The sequence below is a fragment of the Eumetopias jubatus genome, unplaced genomic scaffold, assembly GCF_037043125.1.
Source record: "Eumetopias jubatus isolate StellerSeaLion01/CBP00866 unplaced genomic scaffold, mEumJub1_p1.0 scaffold_5, whole genome shotgun sequence".
Lineage (NCBI taxonomy): Eukaryota > Metazoa > Chordata > Mammalia > Carnivora > Otariidae > Eumetopias > Eumetopias jubatus.
Window position 1 is genome coordinate 61318665 of NW_028274811.1, and position 24964 is coordinate 61343628.

Genomic DNA, 24964 nt, shown 5'->3' on the forward strand with positions numbered 1-24964 from the left:
GAGCAAATGGATAATTTAATCAGATAGAACATATATTGGAAATAGAGTAAAATAGAAATACCAGTGCTCTGAAAGTTCTTACATCGAATGGAAGCATTTCCAGTTGATTTGTCACAATTCGTTTACTAGCGGGATGCATAAAGAAAGCTTTGTGGGATGCCTGGGTGGCTCAGTCGTTAAGCGTCTGCCTTCAGCTCCGGTCCTGATCCCAGGGTCCTGCTCAGCGGGGAGCCTGTTTCTCCCTCTGCCTGCCACTCCCCCTGCTTGTGCTGTCTCTCTCTCTCTGACAAATAAATAAAATCTTAAAAAAAAGAAAGGTTTTTGAATGTAAAGTTGAGACGATACCCCGGTGAGAGTAGTAAAGTAGGTAGAACCAATTAAATGAATTAAAGGACTCGAAAATTATGAGAAATGAATCAGAGGCATGGCAAGATCTGACATTTTAGCAGGATCGCACTGGCTGCTGTAATGGGAAAAGACAGAGGTGGGGGTGGAGTGCCAGGGGACAAGAAGGGAGACCAGCTGGAGGCTCCATAATAATCTAGGCAAAAATGTTAAAGATCAGTTCAGCACCTGGCATGGGGCCTGGCACAAAATAGTCATTCAAATAAAAGTCCTTGTCAAATGAAAAAAAGTCATCTAAGATGATTCACTTTGCATGCTTTATTCTTCTTCACATAATAATTTTCATTTCTCATAATTTTCAAATGAAGATTCTCCTGGATGGGCCTGACTTAATCAGTGGGAAGCCCTCAAGGAGGGACTGGGGTCCTCCTTGAAGTCAGAGATGCTCTCCTGATGGCCTTGAGGAAACAAGCTGCATGAGTTCTGTACCTGCAAGAAAATGAGTTTTCCAACAATTTGAAATACTTGGAAATGGGTTCTTCCCCAGTCATGCCTCCAGATGAGAATGCACCTTGACTGACACCGTAATGGGTGGCTTGTGAGACTCTGAGCTGAGGACCCAGCTAAACAGCCTGGACCCCTGATGCGCAGAACTACGAGATAATAAATATGTGTTGTTTTGAACCTGGGAGTTTGTGGTCATTTGTTCACAATAGAAAAACAGTACATGTATTTCATTCCTAGTCCCTCCTAGTGCTGATCCTTTTTTGGTTCTCTCTTGGGTCAACAGTGGAGGTCTGGGGTAAATTCAAGCTCTGTTCTCTCCGAGTTTAGCTTCCTCATTAAGAGTCCTCTCTGAGTCTAGCTTCCTCATTAGGTCCCTTTTCTACAGAGAGCAGATCTTGTGCTGTGACTTGAGGACATGTCACTACTGCCGGTTGTGCCTTTTATTTCTTTACTTTAGGAATTGGGAAGAGGAGAAGCCTAACTTGCAGATGTTCTAAAGGCACCTGTTTAATGAAAGACCCTAATGATCACCCCCTTACCTACTCCATTTCTTTGAATTTGTTGATTCCAAGCTTGGAGCCCTGGCCACCTTGGTGGGAACCGTGTTTATGCAAGGTGTCTCCTTGTGTGGTTTCCTCTACTCTGAATTTCCCACCACTCTGATTCTACTTGGTCTTTCTCTTCATGGAATTTCTTACAACTTCTGATCTGTTGATGGCATATTTTCCTGTTTTATAATGCTGTTGTGGTTTCATTCTTTAAACAGAAAATAATTTTCCTAGCACTTCAGTGGGGGCTTGGAAGTGAAGGGAGACAGATGTTGGTAATGAGTCTGCATGAACTCACCTGCACAATCTGGACTGGACTTTTTATAAGAGAAAACAAATACTGTTTTGCTACCTAACACTGATTTAATATATTTTAATAAATTTGGCATATTTCTAATAAAATCAAGGAGAAAGGGCAGAATTTTTATTATAACAACTACTTTTCTCATGTTCTATCATTTCCTCCTTTTAAAGTTCCTAAAAGCCTATCTCTATGAAGACTCTGCTCTTTTTTCTCTTTTTTTACTCTCCTCCCACTTACACTTACACAGCCTCTCTCTCTAATTTCTTAGGGTGATTTCTTAGAACAAATGACTTTAAAATATTGCTGACACTATGTTTTTTTTCTAACACTGATAGCACACATGATGTAAGTGCTGAGGATGTTGAGATAATTGAACTAAAATTATGATTTTAGAATTGTTTTAAGACTCTTTCAGTTCTAAGTAACACAAACCTACTTCAAACTAGTTTAGGTTACAGAGAATTTATTAGACAGAAATTGTAATATTTCACCGAACCCAAGAGTAAAAATTATATTTAGATATCATGAGGATGTGGAGCCAGAAGCTAGAAAGTTGATAGAAACCCAGATAGTTGTTACCTTTCTGTCTCTCTAATCTCTGTTTTCGTGAACATCTGCTTACTTTGTTTCTCAGCTGACTCACTTTGTTTCACATGGGTATGGCCAAATATGGCTGCCCAACAATGATAACCAGGGTTTCCAAGCTTGTATCGTATCAGTTCAAGCAAATAAATAAGAGGCAGAATGCCATATTCCAAGGAGAAATATGAATTGGTTTAGCTTGGGCCAGATATCTCTTTTTAGACCAGTGTAATGTAGTCATGAGGACAGATTTTGTGGTATAAACAGGGCTGCTATGGCCCAAGTTCTCAAAGAGGCAAGAGGTAAGTGAGTGCAAAATTGGGCAGATATCTCAAGAGATGTCTGCTACAAACAACATTCTTGTGTATATCCAGTGTGCTATTTCTTATCAGAGAGACAGTTTAGCTTGTGGTTAAGAACATAAGCTTAAGGTCTAACATAAATTGATTTGATTCCAGCCTTGCCACCTACTAGCTGTGTGACCTCTGTGAGGATTAAAATCTTTCTGTGTACAATTGGAATGATAAAGCCTATCCCCTGGTTGCTGGGAGGATAAAATGAGAATATATATGGTACATCCAAGCACTTAATGAATAGTAGTTATTAATTGTTACTATTATCAGACCATTTGGGAAATGGAGGAACATACATTTTACTACCTCAAAGGGTGCAAGAAGATCTAGAGGCAAAATTCCACGTGCTACAGAATTACATAGTCAATAAAAATCTAGGAGAGAGTTTTGCCTTTACCACACTTGACCAAAAGAATGGATACAAGTGAGGCAGATGGTGTTAGGGCCCAAGAATCTACACTTATTTTTAGAATGAAGTATTAGCTTCTATTCATTTTTGAAAGAGGTATCGATGGTCTCACGATCCTAAAGAGAGCCAAGCAGGTGGTCACTGGAACAGGCATCATAGTTCTTTCGAGCCTGTTTTGCTACCTAACACTGATTTAATATATTTTAATAAATTTAAACATTCATTCCACTTGGTGGCCGGTCTGTTCTGATTGGCTAGTGACTTATCATAACAGTGAAATATTTTTGAACATCATCCCTCGAAACTAGGTGTGTACCATCAATTCAAAGACTTCAGTTTTTGTTAAAGGAGATGCATCTTTTTCTTTATAAACAATAGATTTCCTTTGCAGTTTTCTAATGTATATGTTAAATTGTAGGTGGCAGCCATTCTTTAAATGAACTCAGTAAAGGATATGTAAAATGGTAATGATCCAAACTCTATATAGTTAAATGAACTCATAGCTTAGTAAAGGATATGTAAATGATGATTTGAATTCTGTATAGTTAAATGATACCAAATGTCAGCCAAAAGTTAATATTTACATTAAGTAGAGTTAGCCAACAAACTACATTTATGGTTTCTTTTTAAAACATGATGTATGCTGTTGTGTATGAAATTGCAGGAGAACAGTATCTCATTGACTAACTGTGTAATTTTCTCTTAAGTTACGCAGACATTCTGATTGAGAGGGAAGTGTTAATGCAGAAGTATATTCATCTAGTTCAGATCGTAGAAACAGAAAAAATTGCAGCTAACCAGCTCCGGCATCAACTTGAAGATCAAGATACAGAAATTGAAAGACTTAAATCAGAGGTACTTCCCAGTTGATAGATTCTTCCCCATTGTTTCACATTTATTGTCGTCTCCTCATAATTACATAACCCCTGTGTAGGGCAAGATTTTAATCCCAAACTTCGTTCCTTTGCCGTCAACATGTACACGGTCAGACTACAGATCTATGCTAGAAAGGTATCTAGTCTGTTCGGATTTGAGTAAATATGCTACAACAAAATATCAGAGTAATATGCTGCTTTTTAAATATTTTGTGCTCCTGATGTCCTTCATTTGAGCAGATAACCAAGAGCTGACTCTAGTATATAATTGTTTGTAGACTGACTATTGTAGTAATGATAACTGTGAATCTATCATAGATTCAGTTAAACTCCCAAATGGCAACTAAGGAAGGACCAGAAATGAAGCCCGGAAGAATTTGCTGCTTCTGTATCTAAGGAGTCCAACTTTCTCCCCTCTAGAATTTTGGAAAAGTACATTTGAGTTAAAGTATAAGACATTTTCTAGGGTACACTTTTTCCTGAATTTGGCATTCCTGCCTCCCTCCACCCCACCCCTCACCCTCCGAAGGTGAACTTCTTAGGCCTTGTACCCCTGGATTATGAGATTGTGCCAAGTGAGAACAGAAGATGGTCATGGTGTCTACAGCCCTGGTGGTGGGCCTGGGTCCTCCCATGCTCACAAGTGCCTCTGTCTATATACAGAAGCCCAAGGGTACCTTTCCTTGCTGTCCTGTTATTCCTCATGGAAAGTGGTCAATAACTGAAGAACTGAAGAGGAATGTAGAAAACAAGATTTTCCCCCCTTTCTGACTAGGGGTACATTAGCATTTTCCTAGCTTCAAAAGAGAGGAATAGAACAGAAGGAAACCTACGACTAATTGTATCCTGTTGACAGAACAATTCACGGTCCTCAGTCTTGGTGACTTTCTTGTCACTTTTACAGTCGTTGGATGCTTTCTCCTCTTTGTTTCCTCACTACCTTCCTCTAAGACATACTCCGAATCCTGTGAGAGGTTTTCACCTCCTGCTGCCTGTGTACATCACCTCCAGTTCACAGAGCAAGGGTGTAAGCTGATTCCACCTGGGATCTGATAAGTTGCAGACCATGTTCACCATATCATTAGTGTTGTTAACTTCCCAGTTCAACCCTGAAATCTGATATAGCGAAAACAACAACAGAAAACTTAAGAAACCTGCATTTTAAAAGACTATATCAGGCACTGTAATTTAAAACAAAATTATTGTGTTCTTTCTTTGCCACAGTAAGCTAGAGCAGATGCTTGTCGGCTAAGTGAAAGAAGTTGGCATTTACTCCACAAGAGAAACTCAGCACCAAGCAATGTTCCCCAATCTTTATTTGTGCATGCTTATCTGTCTTCACTATGCTCTATTTTAGTCTGAATATAGATTGCAGCCCCAAACTGTCAGTAGCAGGTATGCCTTGTTTGGTCAGTTGGCAGGAACGATAATTTATTTCTTACTCCTTTTATTTTCCCACATCTCTGCCAGAAAATGGCAGAAATGTGTATTTGGTATTGGTGACAAAATGTAAAGACAGGTCAGAGGAATCAGTTATGACTCTTTTTAAATGTCTGCGTAGTAAATCTGTATAAGTTCTTACCTTTATAAGAGCCTGCAATTGAGTGGTAGTCTAGTGAATTTTATTAATAAGTGTACTGGAGCGGCCATCTGGTCTTGAGTTGCCCTTCACAGGCCACATAACTGAGCTGGAGATAAAAGAGATCCCAGGTTGTTTCAATCCTTTTTACCTTTTCACCTTTTCTTGGTTGGCTTGGATCAATCCCAAGACTCTGAAGTTCCTTTTGCAGTTACCATTTTCCCAAGGAATTTTGTGAATCTGCTGTACTTATGTGTATCTGGAAGGCTGCAGGCTCATCATGGGAAGCAGGAGCTTTGGCTTGAGTGGCATTGCATTTGGAGACCACAGGGCATTACAGGAAGCTACCATCAGGCAAGATGGCAGCATGCCACTCAGCTCCTGTGAAGGCCTTGGCCTACTCCTCACTGGGCCAAATTGTGGGCTAACATTTCTCCTAAGCCAATCCCAGTTCACACTTCCCACAGTCACTTCTTATAAGCACTTAATGTTAGCAACAGAACTAAACAGGCTTGCGGTGAAGTTCTTTCTTCCCTTGCCTTAGCACCAAGGGAAGAAAGGATGGATAAAAAAACGAAAAAGTTTCCTGAGGATCTCATAAACTACCTTGTAGGTATAACTTCCTATGAGTTAATGGCTAGAAGCCAGTATTTCCCAAATCACGAAATGGACCAATTCTGTGTTCTAGATTATTGCTCTTAATAAAACCAAGGAACGAATGCGGCCTTACCAAAGCAATCAAGAAGATGAGGATCCAGACATCAAGAAGATTAAAAAGGTAGGTTTTGGGGGGTTTCTGGCTTTGGGGAAGCATGATGATCAGTTATCTGTCCTGTAGTGTTGTCTTTGCCACCCTGTCCCTGAGCTGAGAACGACCTTGGTGTATCTGTTCTAATGGCTCTCAGACTTGCCCTTCAGCGTGATCCAGGTATGGCTACTTTGGAAAAGTTTCAGCTTGAGATTTTTTACTGGTTCTGGGAATCCCCTTTGGACTCTGTGGGAAGGATGCCAAAACCAGACGTTAAAACAATAGTGTTCTCAAGTTGGGTTAAGTAAGTGCTGTTGAGCCTCCTGAATTTGTGCTGCTTTCATATTTTAGGGGAGTATTTTTTAAATGACATTTAAAAATATTTCTTTTAGATTTAGATTTCAGTGCTTATTTGGAAAGGATTTTTGTGAACATGTGAGAAGATTGACTAAATACATCTCAGATTTCTGTTTTATTATCGTTGTTCCTTTCTTGTTTAACATCCACATCATCAGCAGATCTTTCTACTTCACTGTCAAGTATTACTGTACAACTTTTGCACTTAACCAGACACTGGTGCTCACTCTGTTCTACTGTGTTTGATTTATGTCATCTAGGTTTTGAGTTCCATCATCTTAATTCTCTCATAAATCACCTACCCAGCTTTGTTAACATTATATGAAGAGCTTCGCAGTTAAAGAACGTTCTTTAGATACACATCTTCAGGTCTTTATTTCATCTTATTTTTTTTCTTATTCCTGTTTTCCATGCTGAATAATTATTCCCCTGTAATTGTAACAAAACTTGAAATATTGCTCAGAGTTTGAAATAGAAATTCTTCTTGGAACTAAATTGCAGTGTTTTCAGTTTTTAAGGAATAAAAAGTGAAATAACACCATTCCCTTAGAATTTAAAAATTTTTAAATCGAATTTGGTTTATGTTGTTGTGATACAAGATTAATGCTGTTGCCTTTCTTTTCTTTTTTTTTTTTTAAGGATTTTATTTATCTGAGAGAGAGAATGAGAGAGAGAGAGAGCATGAGATGGGGGGAGGGTCAGAGGGAGAAGCAGACCCCCTACTGAGCAGGTAGCTCCATGCGGGACTCGACCCCAGACTCCAGGATCATGACTGAACCAAAGGCAGTTGCTTAACCAAATGAGCCACCCAAGCACCTGCCTTTCTTTTCAATAGTAATGAAGTTGTCTGTAAACAAAGATAACAGTAAAATACAATTTCCAGTTCTTTTTTTTTGTAGAAACTGGTCTTTTAGTAAGTAAACCAGCTTTTGCCCAGCAGGCAATACCTAAGTAAAGGAAAGATTTTATTTAACATAAATTTCGATTAAGTTGATTTTTGAAAATACTTCTGTTAAATGGAAGAATACTGATAAATGCTTTTTACATTTTCTGCCTTCCTGTTTCTCAATAGAAGCAATTAAAAATTATTTTTGAGGTTGTTAAGTAGGTTTTGAAATCAATTCTATTGTCCTTTATGTCCCCATCAACCTAATGTCTGTGTGGAAAGGGGTGTTTCAGATGAATTAGTTTCTCTCTTCCAATCTTGCCAAATATCAACATAATTTTTTTTATCTTCAGGGAACCGAAAATTGAAATTTATCATATTAGACAGAAACTTCCCATTAGAGTTCTCCAAATAATGTGCATATAACTTCCCCCACATAGTTCTGTTAAAATGTGGTTAATTTTTATTGTTTGAAGCATGGCAACTGTATGAATGCCTGCATGCAAATTGACAGTATGATGACAACATTGGTAGGTAAATGAAAGAATTTTAAACATTGCAAAAGAAGAGTAGTTGTTTAAACACATGGTAATTTAGACTATATGGGTGAAATAGTAGGGAAAAAAAGTGTAAGAATGTGTTGAACAGATAACAATGATACTAAAAGATTTGGGGTGTGCCTGGGTGGCTCAGTCAGTTAAGCGGCTGCCTTCAGCTCCGGTAATGATTCCAGGGTCCTGGGATCGAGCCCCACATCAGGCTCCCTGCTCAGCGGGAAGTCTGCCTCTTCCTTTCACTCTCCCTCTATGCTCTCCCTGCCCCTCTCTCAAATAAATAAAAATAAAATCTTTAAAAAACTGTTTAAAAAATAAAAGGAGATTTGGTAGTGATTTAATGCTTTCAATTATATGTGGATTTGCAACCTGCTTTGTTGCTGAATCTGCCACTTAGATATCACACACCCTAATAAATTATCATATAATTTTTTTTTATATTTAGAAAGGACTTCAGATTGTTTTGGTCCATTATTTTATAGGTGAGAGAATGGAAGACCAGAGTTCAGAGTTACCCAGCAGGTTAGTGCAGAGCCTTTGGGTTAAGGTATGTCTGGTTAGCACCCAGCATTTACCTGGACACTTGAAAGATGTTCAGTAAATACTTGTTGGCTAAAACGCACAGGCCAGTGCACTTTCTCAGGTTTGTCTGTTATTTTTCAAATCAAATTCAGATCAGTTTTAGAGGCTATCATGTTTTCTACAGAATTGATTTTTACTTATATTTCCTGTTTCTTTTCACAAAATAATCTCCATTGCAAATCATTAACATGTGTTTTCTCCATGTGGCTGGGAGAGAATCCTTGCAGTTAACAAAAAGCAGGTAAAAGAATGCCAAGTCTGATTGCATCTTTCCTATGTGACTTACCACAAAATTTAGTTTACTTGTCTATAAATGGAAGGGGTCAGATGAGCTTACGTCTAACACTTATTTTCTAAGCTTACCAAAAAAACCCCTCAATAACAACAAATCAAATAACCTGATTTAAAAATGGGCAAAGGACTTGAATAGACATTTCTCCAAAGATGAAATCATATACACATGATCTTTGGAGAAGTCATATACACATGAAAAGCTGCTCAGTATCACTAAGCATCAGAGAAATACAAATCAAAACCACAGTGCAATGTCACCTCACACCCATTAGGATGACTACCATCAAAAAACCAGAACATAAGTGTTGATGAGAATGTTGAGACATTGGAACCTTTGTGTACTCTTGGTGGGATCGTGAAGTGGTTCAACTGCTGTGGAAAGCAGTATGGTTGTTCCTCAAAAAATTAAAAATAGAACTACCACATGATGCAGCATTCCCACTTCTGGGTATATATCCGAAAGAATTGAGTGTAGGATCTTGAAGAGATATTTGGAACTCCCATGATCACTGAAGAACTATTCACAATAGCCAAGAGGTGGAAGCAACTCACATGTATATCAGCAGATGAATGGATAAACAAAATGTACGTACAGTGGAATATTATTCAGCCTTAAACAGGGAGGAAATCCTGACACATGGTGCAGCATGGATGAACCTTGAGGACGTTATACTAAGTGGAATTAACCAGTCACGAAAAGATAGATACTGTGTATATGAGCTATCTAAAGTGGTTAAATTCACAGAAACAGAAAGTAGAACAGTGGATGCCAGGGGCTGAGGGAAGGGAGTAGTGGGGAATTTTTCTTCAATAGGTATAGAGTGTCGGTTTTGCAAGATGAAGAAGGTCTGGAGATCTGTTGTACAACAATGTGAAATACTTAACGCTACTGAACTATACACTTAAAAATGGTTAGGATGGTAAATTTTAAGTTATGTGCTTTTTTACCACAATTAAAAATTTTTTAATATCTGCGTTTGTATTGTTAAAGAATAAACCTTCAAGTTATTCCTTTATTAAAATGTTAATAACTGAATATGTAATATTATCCTATTCTGGTGGCCATTCAGGCAGTCCTAAAGAGCTTAAGATAGGGAAGAAACTTGTGAAGCTGAGAAAAATACTATTTTTAAATCCGCTCTTTGCCTGTTATCTGGAAAAGCCTGCCATTACTTATTTTAGTGTTGTGACCATTAACGCACTAACAAAAAAGCAGTGTTTTATATGGCACAGGGTGGAAACAATCCTCACAGCTCCCTGAGATCTTTCTGTTGTTGTTTTGTAGGTTCAGAGCTTCATGAGAGGATGGTTGTGTAGAAGGAAATGGAAGACTATTGTGCAGGATTACATTTGTTCTCCTCACGCTGAAAGTATGAGGAAGAGAAACCAGATTGTGTTCACCATGGTTGAAGCCGAGTCGGAGTACGTTCACCAGCTCTACATCCTGGTCAATGGCTTCCTCCGGCCCCTGAGAATGGCGGCCAGCTCCAAGAAGCCTCCCATCAGCCATGATGATGTCAGCAGCATTTTTCTCAACAGGTTTGTCTTGGCATAAATCAAAGAGTCATGTGAAAAACGCATATCTGTTTCTTAAAAGAATTTTTACTTTACTCTTAAAAGAATAGGTATCATAAATTCACCTTTACGAATGTGTGATATTGAAAATAAGAACACTGTCATTTGTGTTTCATGATTTGTCCAAATTTATATGTTTTTATCTTGCATCATGGCATCTAGTTTTCTGGGTTTTTTTCCTCTATTTGACATATGTTTTCTTGTCATTGTGTGGGCATGTATGTATTGGGAAAGATAACCTCCTTCATAAACTGAGGGAAATGGAGTGAGTAATGAATGGGTCTTTACATGTAATTTATACAGACGTATTTTAGAAAGAACAATAACTAACAGAGGGCCTGAGAATCTGTAGCAAATTTATTTTCCTCAGTAAATATATATAGTGTCCTTCCTGCTGAGGTTTCATCAGTGAGCAAGGCAGAAATCCTTGCCTTCGTGGAACTTAAATTTCGATGTGGGAAGAGAGACAATGAATAGTGAATAAGTGAAATATGTAGTATATTATGTGGTTATGAGTGTTGTGGAAGAAATCAGGATGGGGAGAGGAGAAGGGGAGAAAGGGGGTGCCTGGGTGTTTTATGTAAAATTTAGTAATTTATTTATTTTTGAATACATAATACATGTACATTGTTCAAAATTCAAAACAACAGGAAAACATTAAGTAACTCTTACTTTGTCTCTGCCTACCCCATTTCCCCCATTTTCTGTATTTAACCATTTTCAGTAGTTTCTTATATATCTTTCTAGTGTTTCTTGATGTAGATCCAATCAAATATGAATATAGTGTTATTTTCCCCCTTCTTACACAAAAGACAATGAACTTTAATATGTACTTGCCTGTTTCACTTTTTTTATTATGTTGTTAGTCACCATACAGTACTTCATTAGTTTTTGATGTAATGTTCCATGATTCATTATTTGTGCATAACACCCAGTGCTCATTGTGGTACGTGCCTTTTTCACTTAACAGTATATTCTAGACATCTTCTGATACTGACATCTAAAGAGCATTCTATTTTTTAAAAAATCACTACATTGTTTTACATTAGGTGAATGTGCCATAGTTTTTCGCTAGCCAGCCTTTGGAAAGGCCTCAAAGATAAGTTGATATTTGAATAAAGAACTTTATCAGTTAGGGCTGTAGGATGAAAACCAGCAGAACGGGTTGTCCTGGAAACCAAGGCAAGAGAGAACGAACTATGTCAAACAGGTCAATTAAATGATAACTGAGAACTGACCGTGGGTTTAACACAGAGCTTACTGGTAACTTTGATGAGGGGCCAAAGCCTCACTGGAGGGGACTTAGGAGAGAATGGGGGGAAGGATAATAATTGGAGAGAGTTGGTATCAAAAACTCAGTGTTGCTATAGAGAGGAGCCCATAAACAAGATGCTACCTGGAGGTAAATGTAAAAGTATAAAAAAGTCTGTGTGTGTTTTAAGATGGGATAAAAATTACACTTGATAACAAGGGGGAAATGATGTAGGTAGAGAGGGGGAAATTGCTGGAGCAATAAACTTGCATAGACAAAAGTGGCTAAAACATGGTGTTCAAGTCAAGCTCGGAGCATAGAGAGGGAGGGAACAGTGCCTTGACACATATGTCATTGGGAAGCAAGGACAAGTGGTGACAGTGCTGATAGAAGGAAAGTGTTGGGGTTAGATAAGAGAAGAAAGGTGTAAAATAATGTAGTATAATTGTTAGGCAGCTGGAAGAGCCTATATTACTCTGTTAAGCTGGTGGTCATGCCTTTGCAGTGAGACTAGTCAGGATGGTTGTGTTTTTCTTTAGCCACTTTAAGCTGCATGGGTACAGGTGCAGAGTAGATGGATGGTTGGCTTACTGCTGTTGCATGAGGCTAATATGATGAAATGAGAAATGAATAGGGGAGTTGAAGGTATATGCAAGGAAGAGATTATAACAATGAGCCACGGAATCTAAACTGTGTGGAAAGGGAAATGATGGTGTGAGGGGGTTGTGATCAGTGATAAGATGACAGGATCATGGCTTACGGTCCTGGTGATGTGAAAGGATTTATAGAGTCAGAATTCTAAAGGAAGTGAATTGAAGGATAAGGAGGTGGTCAGAGAATAGTTTGCTTGAAACTGAGATAGGAAAGGGATGTAGTTACTGACAATGACAAGGTCTAAAGTATAATCAAGGGAGTGTTGAGGTCAATGAAGGGTAAGATCCCTAGAGGAGAGGAGTTCAAAGGCCCTACACTCCAGGATATTGGAATGTTGTTTCTTTGTGCATATTAGAGTTGCCCAGAATTACGACGGGAGTAGTGCTGGAGAAAGGACTGCCAGCGAGCTGGGAACTTGGAGCCCAGAACTCAAGGCATTAAAAGAGTGGCTGGGGAGAGTTCTGCTCCAAGATGGTGATGTAGGAAGACCCTAAACTCACCTCCTCAATGGAAAATAACAAATTATACCTGTTAATATAACAGTTCTTCTCAAAGAAGACCTGAGGGCTTGACTGAACAGTTTCTGCACACCCAAAGATAGAGAGAAGGGCAAGAGAGAGGAAGACATGGTAACAAAGGGACTCAACCCTTGATGCTGCAGACAGCAGTGGGACTGGGTAGTAGTGAGGGGCCAGGGACAGATTCCTCTGTCCTTGGGATAGAATGAAAGCCACAGTTTAAAAGAGCAACTGGCATATAAAAAAGAGACAATGCTAGAAATTTGCTAAGTGGTGGAAGGGCCGCATGGATGCTCTCCAAGTCAGAGGGACTGGAGAAAGACACGGTTTATGTTCCCGTCCCCCTTTTTTGTTTGTTTTTATAAAAACCTGGAAAAGTAACATATTAGTTTTGTTTGTTAACATGTTCACACACCTACATGTTTGGCTGTGTACTGCTTTAAGGAAGTAACTTAAGTGTCCATCAATAGACCAATGGATAATAATATACACACACGCGCGTGCGTGCACACGCGCGCACACACACTAGAATATTACACAGCCATAAAAAGGGATGAGATTGTGCCATTTGAAACAACGTGGATGGACCTGGAGGGTGTTATACTAAGTGACATAAGGCAGACTAAGAAAGAAAATACCATATGGTTCCACTCAAAAGTGGGATCTAAAATTAAATAAATAAGTAAGCAAAAAGTGGAATCAGACCTATAAATACAGAGAACAAACTGATGGGTTGCCAGAGAAGAGGTGGGTGAGGCGCTGGGCAAAATGGGGGAAAGGGAGAAGGAGATACAGGCTTCCAGTTATGGGATGAGTAAGTCATGGGAATAAAAAGCAAAGCATAAGGAGTACAGTCAGTTGTATTGTAATGGTGATATAACGGGACAGATGGTAGTGAGCATAGTATAATGTATAAACTTGTCAAATCACTAATTGTACACTTAAAAGTAATGTAATATTGTGTATCAACCATAGTAAAAAAAATTTTTTTGAAGAAAAAGACCAAAAATTTTTGTAATATATTTTAATTCGGCTTTTTAAAGAATTAGGCTTTTTTGCATTTATCTTATTTTATTTTGTTTTATTTTCTTTTATTATTGAAGTATAATTGACATGCAGTATTATATTAGTTTTAGATGTACAAGGTAGTGATTCAACAATTCTATACATTACTCAGTTTCAACAGGATGTGTGTACTCTTAATTCCCTTTATTTTACCCATCCCCGAGCCTGCGTTTAAGTTATTGCCAAATATGAGATAAAGGTTATTTTCCCTAGGTTTTTATAAAGTGAAAACCCTATAAGGAAGATTTTAGGGACTAAATCATAGATCACGATTAAAATGCATTTAAATATTTAATAAGGCACAGCTGGGGGTTTATAGATGATTGCAAAAAAGAGTGGTTGATGGATGGTAACTTGTTTTTTTTTTTTAACGATTTATTTATTTATTTGAGAGGGGAGGGGCAGAGGGAGGAGGAGAGAGAGCATGTCAAGCAGACTCCACACAGTGCAGAGCCCATCTTGGGGCTTGATCTCAAGACCCTGAGATCATGACCTGAGCGGAAACCAAGAGTCAGACGCTTAACTGACTGAGCCACCAGGTGCCCCTGGATGGAAACTTTTTTTTTTTTTTAAGATTTTATTTATTTTATTTGAGAGAGAGAATGAGAGAGAGAGCACATGAGAGGGGGGAGGGTCAGAGGGAGAAGCAGACTCCCTGCTGAGCAGGGACCCCGATGCAGGACTTGGTCCCGGAACTCCAGGATCATGACCTGAGCCGAAGGCAGTCGCTTAACCAACTGAGCCACCCAGGCGCCCTGGATGGAAACTTTTTAACAGGGGTTTAGAAGCTTGGCTTCTCTGTTGTGAGGTGGGAGGGAGATCTCCCCACATTAGGTGGCAGTGGCCACGTTCAAGTGTGTGGGACATCGCCAGGGACCTAAGCGGGGGCTTCTGCTCCTCAGGCTGCGCAGCTTGCATTTTGGCAGTGCGTCAGTCAAGCACGTCATTCCAATGGTTCTGATGACAATGGAAAGGATGGTAAACTGCACTCTGTACCGCATTGGTCTTAGGTCACCTCTGGGGATTTGTTTCCGTTGGATTGCCTGATCTGCAATGTGGAAGGCCAGGCTTGTCATATTGTTTAAATTTGGAGTCAGGATGTGCTGTGCCTCTTCTTGGAAGGCAAGGCTGTAAGCTCTACACACAGTTAGTAGTTGTTTACCATACCTAGTCCTTAATGGAGATTTGAAGAGGTATGTTTTGATTTATTTATTTATTTTTAAGATGTATATTTTTATTTTTATTTTTTTACTTTTTTTTTGCTTTTTAAAAAAGTTTTTATTTTAATTCCAGTTAACATACTGAGGAGGTATGTTTTTAAAGCTGAGGCTTATAGGGTGTTGTCATTGCTGTTGTTTAACTGGATTTCTTTCCTTGCCTTTCCTTAAGCGGGAGGTACAGGTTTCCAGTTATGGCAGGTCAATTTTTTTGAATTTCTTTTTTTTTTTTAAGATTTTAAAATTTATTTATGAGAGAGAGTGAGCAAGCGGGTGGACGCAGAGGGTGAGGGACAAGCAGCCTCTGCAAGCGTGGAGCCCGATGAGGGCCTCATTCTCACGACCCTGAGATCATGACCTGAGCCGAAACCAAGTCTGATGCTCAACCCACTGAGCCACACAGACGCCCCGATATTTTTGAATTTCAACAGAGTTCATACTTAAAAAAAATAACCTCCCTATCTACGTGCAGGATTGTTTCGTCTGTTTTCTAACCATCAAGGTATCAAATATGAAAGTAGATATATCAGTTACAAACATTGTCAATGTAGGAAAGAAAAGCCTCTCTGTGAGCAGAGGGAGTTCACTACTTACAGAAGTCTTTGGAAGAGCTGGAGGAGTAATGTCAGGGAGCTGCCCCCGGAGCTTTGAGTTCAAGGGTGCAGTACCACAGACATGCTTCAGTGGTTAGCACAGTACGACCACCACCATTGCTACCGTATCTGCCTCTCAGGTCCAGGAAGCTGCTGCCTAGAAACTAGGATGGTGAAGCTGGGTGCTGGAATGGCCCCTAAAACACGCACATCTCCGTGACTGATTTCAGCAACAGGAAGATCGCCTATACTCCTGCCTTCCATGTCTTACCAAGTGCATCTGTCGGTGCAACTGGTAGGATGGAACTCACATCCAGAACCGCATTGCCAAGGGAGGCTGGGGAGCATAGCTTTAGCTCTCCATCCTGTCCACCTAGAAGGAGGACAGGATGGAGGTTAAAAGACTAATACACAATACCCACCAAGCTAGATTTGGTTGAAATCCTTGCACAGCAAACACCGCTTGGTTAACATTTCTGTAAAAGAAGAACAAGTTAACCTCTTCAAGCAGTGTGTTTTTTGTTTCAGGGACCATTTGGAAAAAGTTCAGGATTTCCCATTGATGTTTATGTAGTGGAATCTGACTTCAGCAAACCAGAGGATCTCACTTACATGAATGATTCTGTATTTGATTGTGTGGATGTGTTAATTCAGAAAAGGCTTTAGAGGTTCATGCCAGTGGGTGAATTGTAATGAGGAGAAAGCAAAAGTTGCTTTGGTAACTACTCTTCTTGAACCTTTTAGAAATTTGGACCTCTAACAATGCATAGTTCTTATTTTAGTAACTCCATGTAGGCTTCGTCCTTTTCAGAGGATTCTTTCACATTTCTGTCTTGGGAGTCTTAGGAGTGGTTACAGTAGAGTTCTGCCAAACCTTTGCTATGGATTTTTTCCCCTCTCTCCTGTCAAAACTCATTCTGATTGAAGAGAGAGTCCTTTCCCTGAGTTATCATGTAAAATCAAATCTAAGAGAAAAAGGATCACAACTAATTTTTTGATTATCAGTTGAAGTGCTACATTCTAACAGAAAGGTATTTCTGTTATAAATTGATAAAGAGAGTTATATGACAGTGATTTGGTACTTACTCTCTTCCAGTATTTGAAGCTTAGCTCAGAATTTTCTTTGAATTTTTAAGATTGTCTGGAAGGGGGATGCCTGGGTGGCTCAGTTGGTTAAGCGTCTGCCTTTGGCTCAGGTCATGGGGATCAAGCCCTGCTCAGGGGGGGAGCCTGCTTTTCTTCTCCCACTCCCCCTGCTCATGCTGTCTCTCTCTCTCTCTCTCTCTCTGTGACAAATAAATAAATAAAGTCTTAAAAAAAGATTGAAAGGCACATTGCTTTGTGAGGGCTAGTGCAATCCATGTTATTATTAGGTATATAGTTTGGAGGCCCTGGGAGACATGTGTATCATGTATTTATTAAGACTTTAAGGACTCAGTGGGCTTCTTTAACAAATAGACACTTTACAGTGACTGGATTATATTATTTTTCCATTTTTTTTAATAGTGAAACGATCATGTTTCTTCATGAAATATTTCACCAAGGACTGAAGGCAAGGATAGCAAACTGGCCTACTCTAATTTTAGGTAAGTGCATGCTTTAGAGGTAAAAGATTTTCTTCTAACACGGCTACAATTAAAGTAAAGTAACTTCAACATCATTCACCTTACACTGTCTGAATTTCCCCATTGACCTGTGAGCTTCCTTGGGTACTGGGCTTCTTTTTCATTGCCCTTCCAGCCCTTTCCCCTGGCCTGTCATGGTGCATGTGGGGCTAGAGTTGCGCCCCACCCCCAGGTTCATTCTACCAGATCTATCAGTCATTCAGGCATCTGAATTGGGGGGCCCTGTGCACATGTGAGCCCGGTGCTGGGAGCCCCTCTTGGCCAGTCCCATGGAGTGAACAGAGTCTCTCCTCATCCCTCGAGAATTTACCAAGCACAAAGAGAAACTGTCATGTTTACTTCTTTTTTCCAGCTGATCTGTTCGATATTTTGCTCCCCATGTTGAACATTTATCAAGAATTTGTGCGTAATCACCAGTACAGCCTCCAAGTGCTTGCCAATTGTAAGCAAAACAGAGATTTTGACAAACTCTTAAAACAGTATGAAGCCAACCCTGCCTGTGAGGGGAGGATGCTGGAAACGTTCCTGACCTATCCAATGTTTCAGGTAAGTCATCTGGGACCCATTTCATAAGTCCTTGATTGCAGCCTGGTGGTGCTGATATCTCGGGTGACCAGAGCAAGGTGTGCAAGGATGCCCTGTGGGGAATTACGGCACAAGTGCATCGTCTGTCATCTTGAGCTTGACCCTGAGATAAACAAATATATGCCATACATTTTCTCTCTGTGTAGTATAGGGAAGAAAAGCAGGCATCGGTGTTTTTTGTTGCTGTTGTTGTTGTTTTTTTAAACCAGGCATTTTTGGAGCAATTAAATCAGGAAGGATTTTTTGCAAAGTAGCACAAATTTCTCTTTACAGAAAGATTCCACACAGACTTCTTCCATGGAGTCTCCTCCTCCAGCATGTTTAAAAATATTATCAGGTTTACAGAAATAGGATGCTGTGCAAAAGTTCCAGTATATGCTGGTTGCATAAAAGGCTCCTGTGGGGTGGAGTGGCTGCTGGGAAAGTCTTTGTTTTCCTGCCCATCCTCCCCGCCCTGTTACAATTGCTGTTGAAGCTGGTCTTGAGCTGGTCTGGAGCTCTGGGGAGCAAAAGGAGGACGTGCTGGGTCACAGAGGCCGTGGAGACACAAGGGTCTGGAGGCACTGGCTGGACCTGGGGACTCTTGGCCCCTAGTCGTGTTGCTGCATTGAGGCTGGAGCTTGTCCTTACGTTTACTTTTTGGCGTTAGAGCACCCTGAGGGATCAAGCACACTTGTGTTCTTGCCTGTAGCTAGGGCTTTACTGTTAAGAGTCCTTGAGTGAGCATGACAGAGGCCAAAATGTGAATTGAATCTCCTGTTCTTTTGAAAAGTGTAGATTCTGTTCTTTTGGACAGGCATTGAGTGTTCTCATTGTGGAATTTATGGGGCTTCTGGCCAGGCCTCCAGATTGTCATGTGGTAAACCAATTCTCCTAATCATGTGTTACGGCTTCTGCGAAAAGCTTTGCCCCCCTGAACAGGCATCACTGACCCCAGCTGATCATTTTGTAGCCTCCGAAAGAAATGTTGCTCTGGTTCATAATTGTTTATCCTAAAATTTGTCAATCCTGCTTGAAATCCTGGAAGTCACCATAGAGGTTTAGTGAGATTTTTAAAAACCAAAAGGATGCATTTGAAACAACTTAAATATAGTGTAACTTTATAATGTTATTGTGTTATTTCATGGAACTGAGTTGTTTGAACTCTTTGCGTCTCTGAGGAAATATTTTGCAAGAAAAACTTCAAAGCAAAAAAAAAAAGTTTGCTTTTTTTTAAACCTTATAAAAATTGTAATTTAAGCTTTTATTTATAGTGAAACAAACTTTATATAGTGCAGTGTTCTGAGATTCTGTTTGAATTTTTGGCAGTTACCTCCGGCTTAGGACTAAACACATGAAATTTGTCTTTTTGGCAACTTCATCTCAGGTGAATATTCAAAGGTAGAGTTGTGAAAGGCACATGGAACATTCAGGGAGGTACTTAGCTCACTTTCTGACAGCCCACTGATGTCTTCCTGAGGCCTATTTAATTTCCCCTTGGTGTCATTCAGTGTTTTTTAAAATGCCACAACTGCACTTGCACGTTAGGGGAGGTGTCCAAACAGTAGAATGTAGGGCCTTGGAAAGCCATTCGGATCACCTTATAAATGCTGAGATACTCTCCTACCACCTGCCCTCCTTGCCCTGGAGTATAAGCCCAGTCAGAATGACTTGGCATTTTGATTGACTCCAAGGAATTCCCATAATGTCAGGAAAGGATGGTTGGACTGAGAATCTTTAGGAGACCTGGATGTCTTGCTCACTCTTCAGTTGTACCATTGAGGAAAATAATTGAGCTAATCTAAATCTCGGTTTCTTACTCTTAAAATTGAGGCACCTGAGCTCTAGTCATGTCCCGGAGCTCTAGCTATCTGAATCTGTGATCCTAGGGGGACTACACTGGTTCTGAAAGTTTGGTTTGGGTAACTATGTGGCAGTGCAAGGAGCCTGGTGTTTGTCCAAGAATCGTTATCCCAAGCCTGTGGTGGGCCCAAACCCTAGAATTTAGCTGAAGGGTCAGATGTTGAGGTTCTCTGGCTTCTTCCAGACCAGGGTAACCAAAGGCACTGGTTATGAAAGCCATTGTTCTGGGAGAAACCTCAAACTTGAAGAATTTAGCCAGCATTGGTCCAAACTGCAAGAAATGCGCAAATTGAAAGAACATGGAATTGTACTGTTTATTTATTTGCTTCCCTATAACTATTTTGAACAGACCAAGAGGGGAAACCCCATCAGAATTTGCTACCTAAGAGCCTCATTCTCCTTGGGTGTCTCTCCTCTGCCTTGTTCGCTTGGTGTCTCTTCTTCCTGCCTTCTCCCTAGCAGTGACCCTATGGGACACTTGGGGGAAAATTGCCCTTTCTGGAAGCTTGAAGGTTTTCTTCTTCCTAGGTTCCTTCTGTCCTTCTTGTTTCCTTTGGGTTCTTTCACAGGTGACGGGAAATAGTCATGGAAGCGTTGGCTCCCTCGGAGGGTCTAACTGTTGCTACTTCCCTCTACATGCTGTGCAGCAGTACCTCGGCACCTCCACCTTGCTCTATTGGAGGCTGGACCTTGGGCCTTCTTTTGCTATAAGGCAGCAGAAGATGTGACCCTAGTTCATGCCACCAAGGGACCTCTGGCCAGACTTTTTCTTGAGTCTAGACATGGGGGCAGAGGTTGGTGTGGGCACAGGGGAGAGGCGATTGACAGCCTTTAGCTTGTATATGTGTAGAAGAGAAAAGTGTGATATTCTTCCTTTTTCTGGGCCCTTCATCAAGTCCATCGTTGCTGTTAATGTCCTATGGTGAGCTATGGACACATGGAGGAATTGTAGAATTTGGATGATGCAGTAGATTTATTTATCCTCAATTGAACTATCAGACCAGTAAGTCCAAGTGTTGCCAAGAAAAAAATTTGTTATGGGAAATAATGTAGTCATTAACATAATCTTTAATTCGCAAAGACAGTGGCTTGAGGGGTACTGTTTAAATTGGCTTCAGCTGCTCGTAAGTCCATAGGCAAGCAAATCGTGCGGTCTGCCCCTGACAAGAACAGTGGTGTGAGATGTTCTCCAGAAAGTAGCCACTTGCAGCTCTAGCCACCTAGTCACTGTAATTGGAGAGCCAGCTAATTAATGTCTATAAAGTGACAAATATTGTTCCATAACTGAAAGGAGAATTAGATTCGTCTGGACAGCACTTACTGTGATTCTTGGTTTTGAGGGGGAACAGATTTATAATCAGCTCTTGACTATACAGATGAGCTCTTTGGAGAGCTGTCCACGTCTCTGCAGAACGTCCTTTCCCAGCTTTTTGGCAGCTTCAGGCTTGTTTGTTCCTCCGCCAGAAAGTAGAGAGGGCCAGTCTCCGAATTTCAAATCCATCTACTTGAATCTTAGCCAAGGAGCTCTCTAAAATAGATTTAATTAATGGGGGAAGATCATGAAGCTATTGACTAAACTTAGTTTTGTGGGTTATCAGTGCATGCATTTTAAGTGTCAGGCTCTCCCACTCCTACCTTCTTTGTTATGAAAAATGTAGTGCATTAGCTGTTGATTGCCTTGATTTTCTTGTAGGACTGCTGACTTAGAGGCAAACTTACCCATCATGACATTGTGCAAAAGGGATATGTGAAAGTGTACGTATCCCAGGGGCCTTTACCAGGAGAAGTTTTATGGGATGGAGAGACAGAAAGCGTCCTCCACATGTCTTACAGAGAAAGGAGTCTCCCTCCTCTAAGAAGTCTGTGTCTGAACGTCCAAAACCTTCATATGATGACATTCCCTAGGACACGGTCCCAGAGTATCTGCTACAGATCCATGTCAGTGCTGATGTCACTGCCCTTTGTGCTCATGCATAAACATGGGCTTTCAGTAAACCACAGTAAGTAACCCAGTGAAGGCCACCACCTGAACAAGAGCAAAAGCAGATCCATGGATAGAGCCGCCAACACCTCAGGACAGGATGGAAGGAGCTAGGCATGGCACCCTGGGAGGCTGTTTTACTTTCTTCATTCTCAGAAGTCCTTTCAAGGGCCGAGTGAGACCCCAGGCCCCACAGAAGAGATCCAGTGGGTTCATGCACCTGTTAGAGTCATGAGCATGGCTGGCTCTGGCATTTACTGTGAGACCACCTTGGGCAAGTCACCAGACTGCTTCACACTTTGTTTCCTCCTTCTCTCTGAAAAATGGAGAAATAACCCTTCTGTTGCTGTGAAGGTTTGGGTGTACATGCCAACCTCGAGCTCCGATCTGACCCATAGCAGGCAGTGTTATGATACCTGTTGTTCATGCATGTTGTTATTAAAATTAAGGCCGCTGCCCCGGCTTTCTAAAAAATTTTAGTCTGTAAGCCAGTAAAAAATGAATATGTAGGATCGCTATAACTTGAGTTAAATCTCTACTGTGTTCTATTAAAATCTTCATAGGGCTGGTGGAGTTTCTGCTTTTGACAGAATTCAGGTAGTTTACCCATAAACAAAAGTATAAGTAAATAATGTGATTGAACAATACTTTTTACCGCTAGAAGGACGAGTTAAGGTAAAGTAGGATGAGAATTTAATAAAGGTGAATATATCTTCTCCCAAGTTTTAATTCTTAGAACATTGCAGTAGGATTGTGAATTTAAAAAAAAATTTTGTGGGGGCGCCTGGGTGGCTCAATCAGTTAAGCATCTGACTTCGGCTTAGGTCATGATCTCAGGGTCCTGGGATCAAGCCCCATGTGGGGCTCCCCACTCAGCAGGGAGTCGGCTTGTCCCTCTCTCTCTCTCTCTCTCTCTCTCTGTCCCTCCCCCCTCTCGTGCTCTCTCTTTCTAGCTCTTAAATAAAAAAATTGTGAGCGAATATATCTAAAATACAGACTCATGTGACTTGATAATTGCTTTATGTTTCCCTCTGAGCCAACTTTCAAATCTTATGATTAAGAAATATATGATTATATTAAAAAATCTGAAGAAACAACGGTTTCTTTGGAACATAATATTTTATTACTCTCTTCTTGTGTTCTTGGTGAATGTGTGTATGTGTATGTGTGTGAAGTTTGAAGCATAGTTCATTTCAAAACTGTTAAAGTGGAGATGAGCTTCTCAGACATGATGGCACAGAAGAGCACATCCTAGGGTTACTCATCCTGACCTCTTGCTCACGATGGCCTTTATTTGCATTTAGATCCCCAGGTATATCATCACACTTCATGAACTCCTAGCTCATACACCCCATGAGCATGTGGAAAGGAAAAGTCTGGAGTTTGCTAAATCGAAACTAGAGGAACTGTCCAGGTATGTGGAGAACTGATAGTAAAGGCTTGATTCGAGAAAGCAGTAAGTTAGTCTCTGTGGAAACCTAATATATTTACGTCCAGGGAACAAGAAGCAAGACATAGTCCAGCTTCTCAGATTCACCTGAACATGAAATGCTAGCTCTTCAGATGGTACTGAAGCAGCATACACATTAATTTTAACCAAGAAAAAATATATCTTTGAAAATGTTTTTATAGCATGTGAATTTATGTAATTGAGATTATAGGTTTATTTGGGTTTAAGTTCGAAAATGTTAACATTTCTTTTAGCGTAATAGGGGAAAATGATTTTTAGTTGTATCTTTATGTTCATATTTGACAGGAAGCTAGAGAATGTGTATTTTGGATTTTTCAGTGAGTTTTCACTGTTTCAGGGAATTATTTACATCTGTGTTCCTTTAGCTTATATGGAATAAATGGTATAAAGGTCTCTAATTTGCTCCACCTCTAAGGAATGGCATTCTAATTTCAGTGAAGGGAGCTGTTCATAAAATAATATGTTGCTTTCCTGTTGCATTTATAAGCAACATCCCCAGGGTACTCATTGGGCGCTGACCCACTTGTCATTTAGAATCGTGATGTACATTGGCTTTGGTTTGAGTCATGGCTGGTTGAAGCCTGGAGGTCTGCTCTCCCCACAGCCTCAGCTATACTGATCCAAGTTCAAAACTGAGCTTCCCAGAGAGAGCTCTTTGCATACCGGCTAGGGCTATAGCAAATATCTCTCCCTGTGATCTGTCCGTGCTGTGTCTGACAGGATAATGCACGATGAAGTGAGTGACACTGAAAACATAAGGAAGAACCTTGCCATAGAAAGAATGATTGTAGAGGGCTGTGATATTTTGCTGGACACCAGCCAGACTTTCATCCGCCAAGGTAAGTCCTTGTTCGGTGGACCCACGGTCTTAACGATCTCTGTGACTGTCACATTATCCCTGGCAGATCCCGGAAGGCGTTTTGGAGCAGGCTTGATGGAGCTGTGTGATTGATACTGTTCATGCAGGACATCCCCCTGGCTTTGACCGAGGCTGTGCGTGAGGCCCACCTTTGTGCTGTTTCTTTTCAGGGGCCATGAAAAACAGCAACACAATAATAGTAAAGCACGAGTGGGACAGTAAATTACATTCTGACTGGACTCTCCTCCTCAGTGGACCAGACATTCTCTACAGCTCCAAGGAGGACAGATCGGTCTGGCCGATGAGAGTGGCAATGCCAGGTGGCGACGATACACAGGCCAAGGCCCAAGAGAAACTTGCGTTACTCAAAGCCCTTTCCCATAGCGGTGGGGACAATGTCCGAAGTGAAAACAGCTGTCTCTTGTTCCCCTTCTTCATCAGCACTTCTGGATCAGCCCCACATGATATGATTTGATTCATTTGGCAACTCCAGTTGCCCAGTGAAATGTCTCTTGACCCCCGACAGGCTTTGGCAATGGGGAATGGGTCTTGTCTGTGGGGTGGGTGCTTGGCAAGCATCCCCTAGTATACAAAGCTTTGGAAGTGTTGAAGCTGTGGAGAAAGCAGCCACCGAACAGTGCAGCTCCCTCCAGGGCCTAAACCCCATCCAAAGTCCTTTTTCAGTGCTTAGGTGTTCTGAGGGAAGGGAGCATGCCCCATGGAGTTGATCTGAGATGATACATTGCGCACATTCATAGTTTTGAACTTGGTGAGCAGTGGCACATGAATTTAGAACTAGGATTA

General features: G+C 40.6%; 1 protein-coding gene across 1 annotated transcript in view; it reads left to right on the forward strand.

The window, feature by feature from the left end:
- The window catches only part of RASGRF2 (Ras protein specific guanine nucleotide releasing factor 2), a 225033-nt gene that overhangs the window by 75687 nt on the left and 124382 nt on the right, over positions 1 to 24964 (forward strand). Inside the window, exons 3-9 of the mRNA XM_028114573.2 lie at positions 3756 to 3903; positions 6191 to 6280; positions 10209 to 10462; positions 17304 to 17383; positions 17775 to 17968; positions 23135 to 23244; positions 24022 to 24140. Of these exons, the coding sequence (XP_027970374.1) occupies positions 3756 to 3903; positions 6191 to 6280; positions 10209 to 10462; positions 17304 to 17383; positions 17775 to 17968; positions 23135 to 23244; positions 24022 to 24140 (995 nt within the window). The remainder of the gene's footprint in view (positions 1 to 3755; positions 3904 to 6190; positions 6281 to 10208; positions 10463 to 17303; positions 17384 to 17774; positions 17969 to 23134; positions 23245 to 24021; positions 24141 to 24964) is intronic.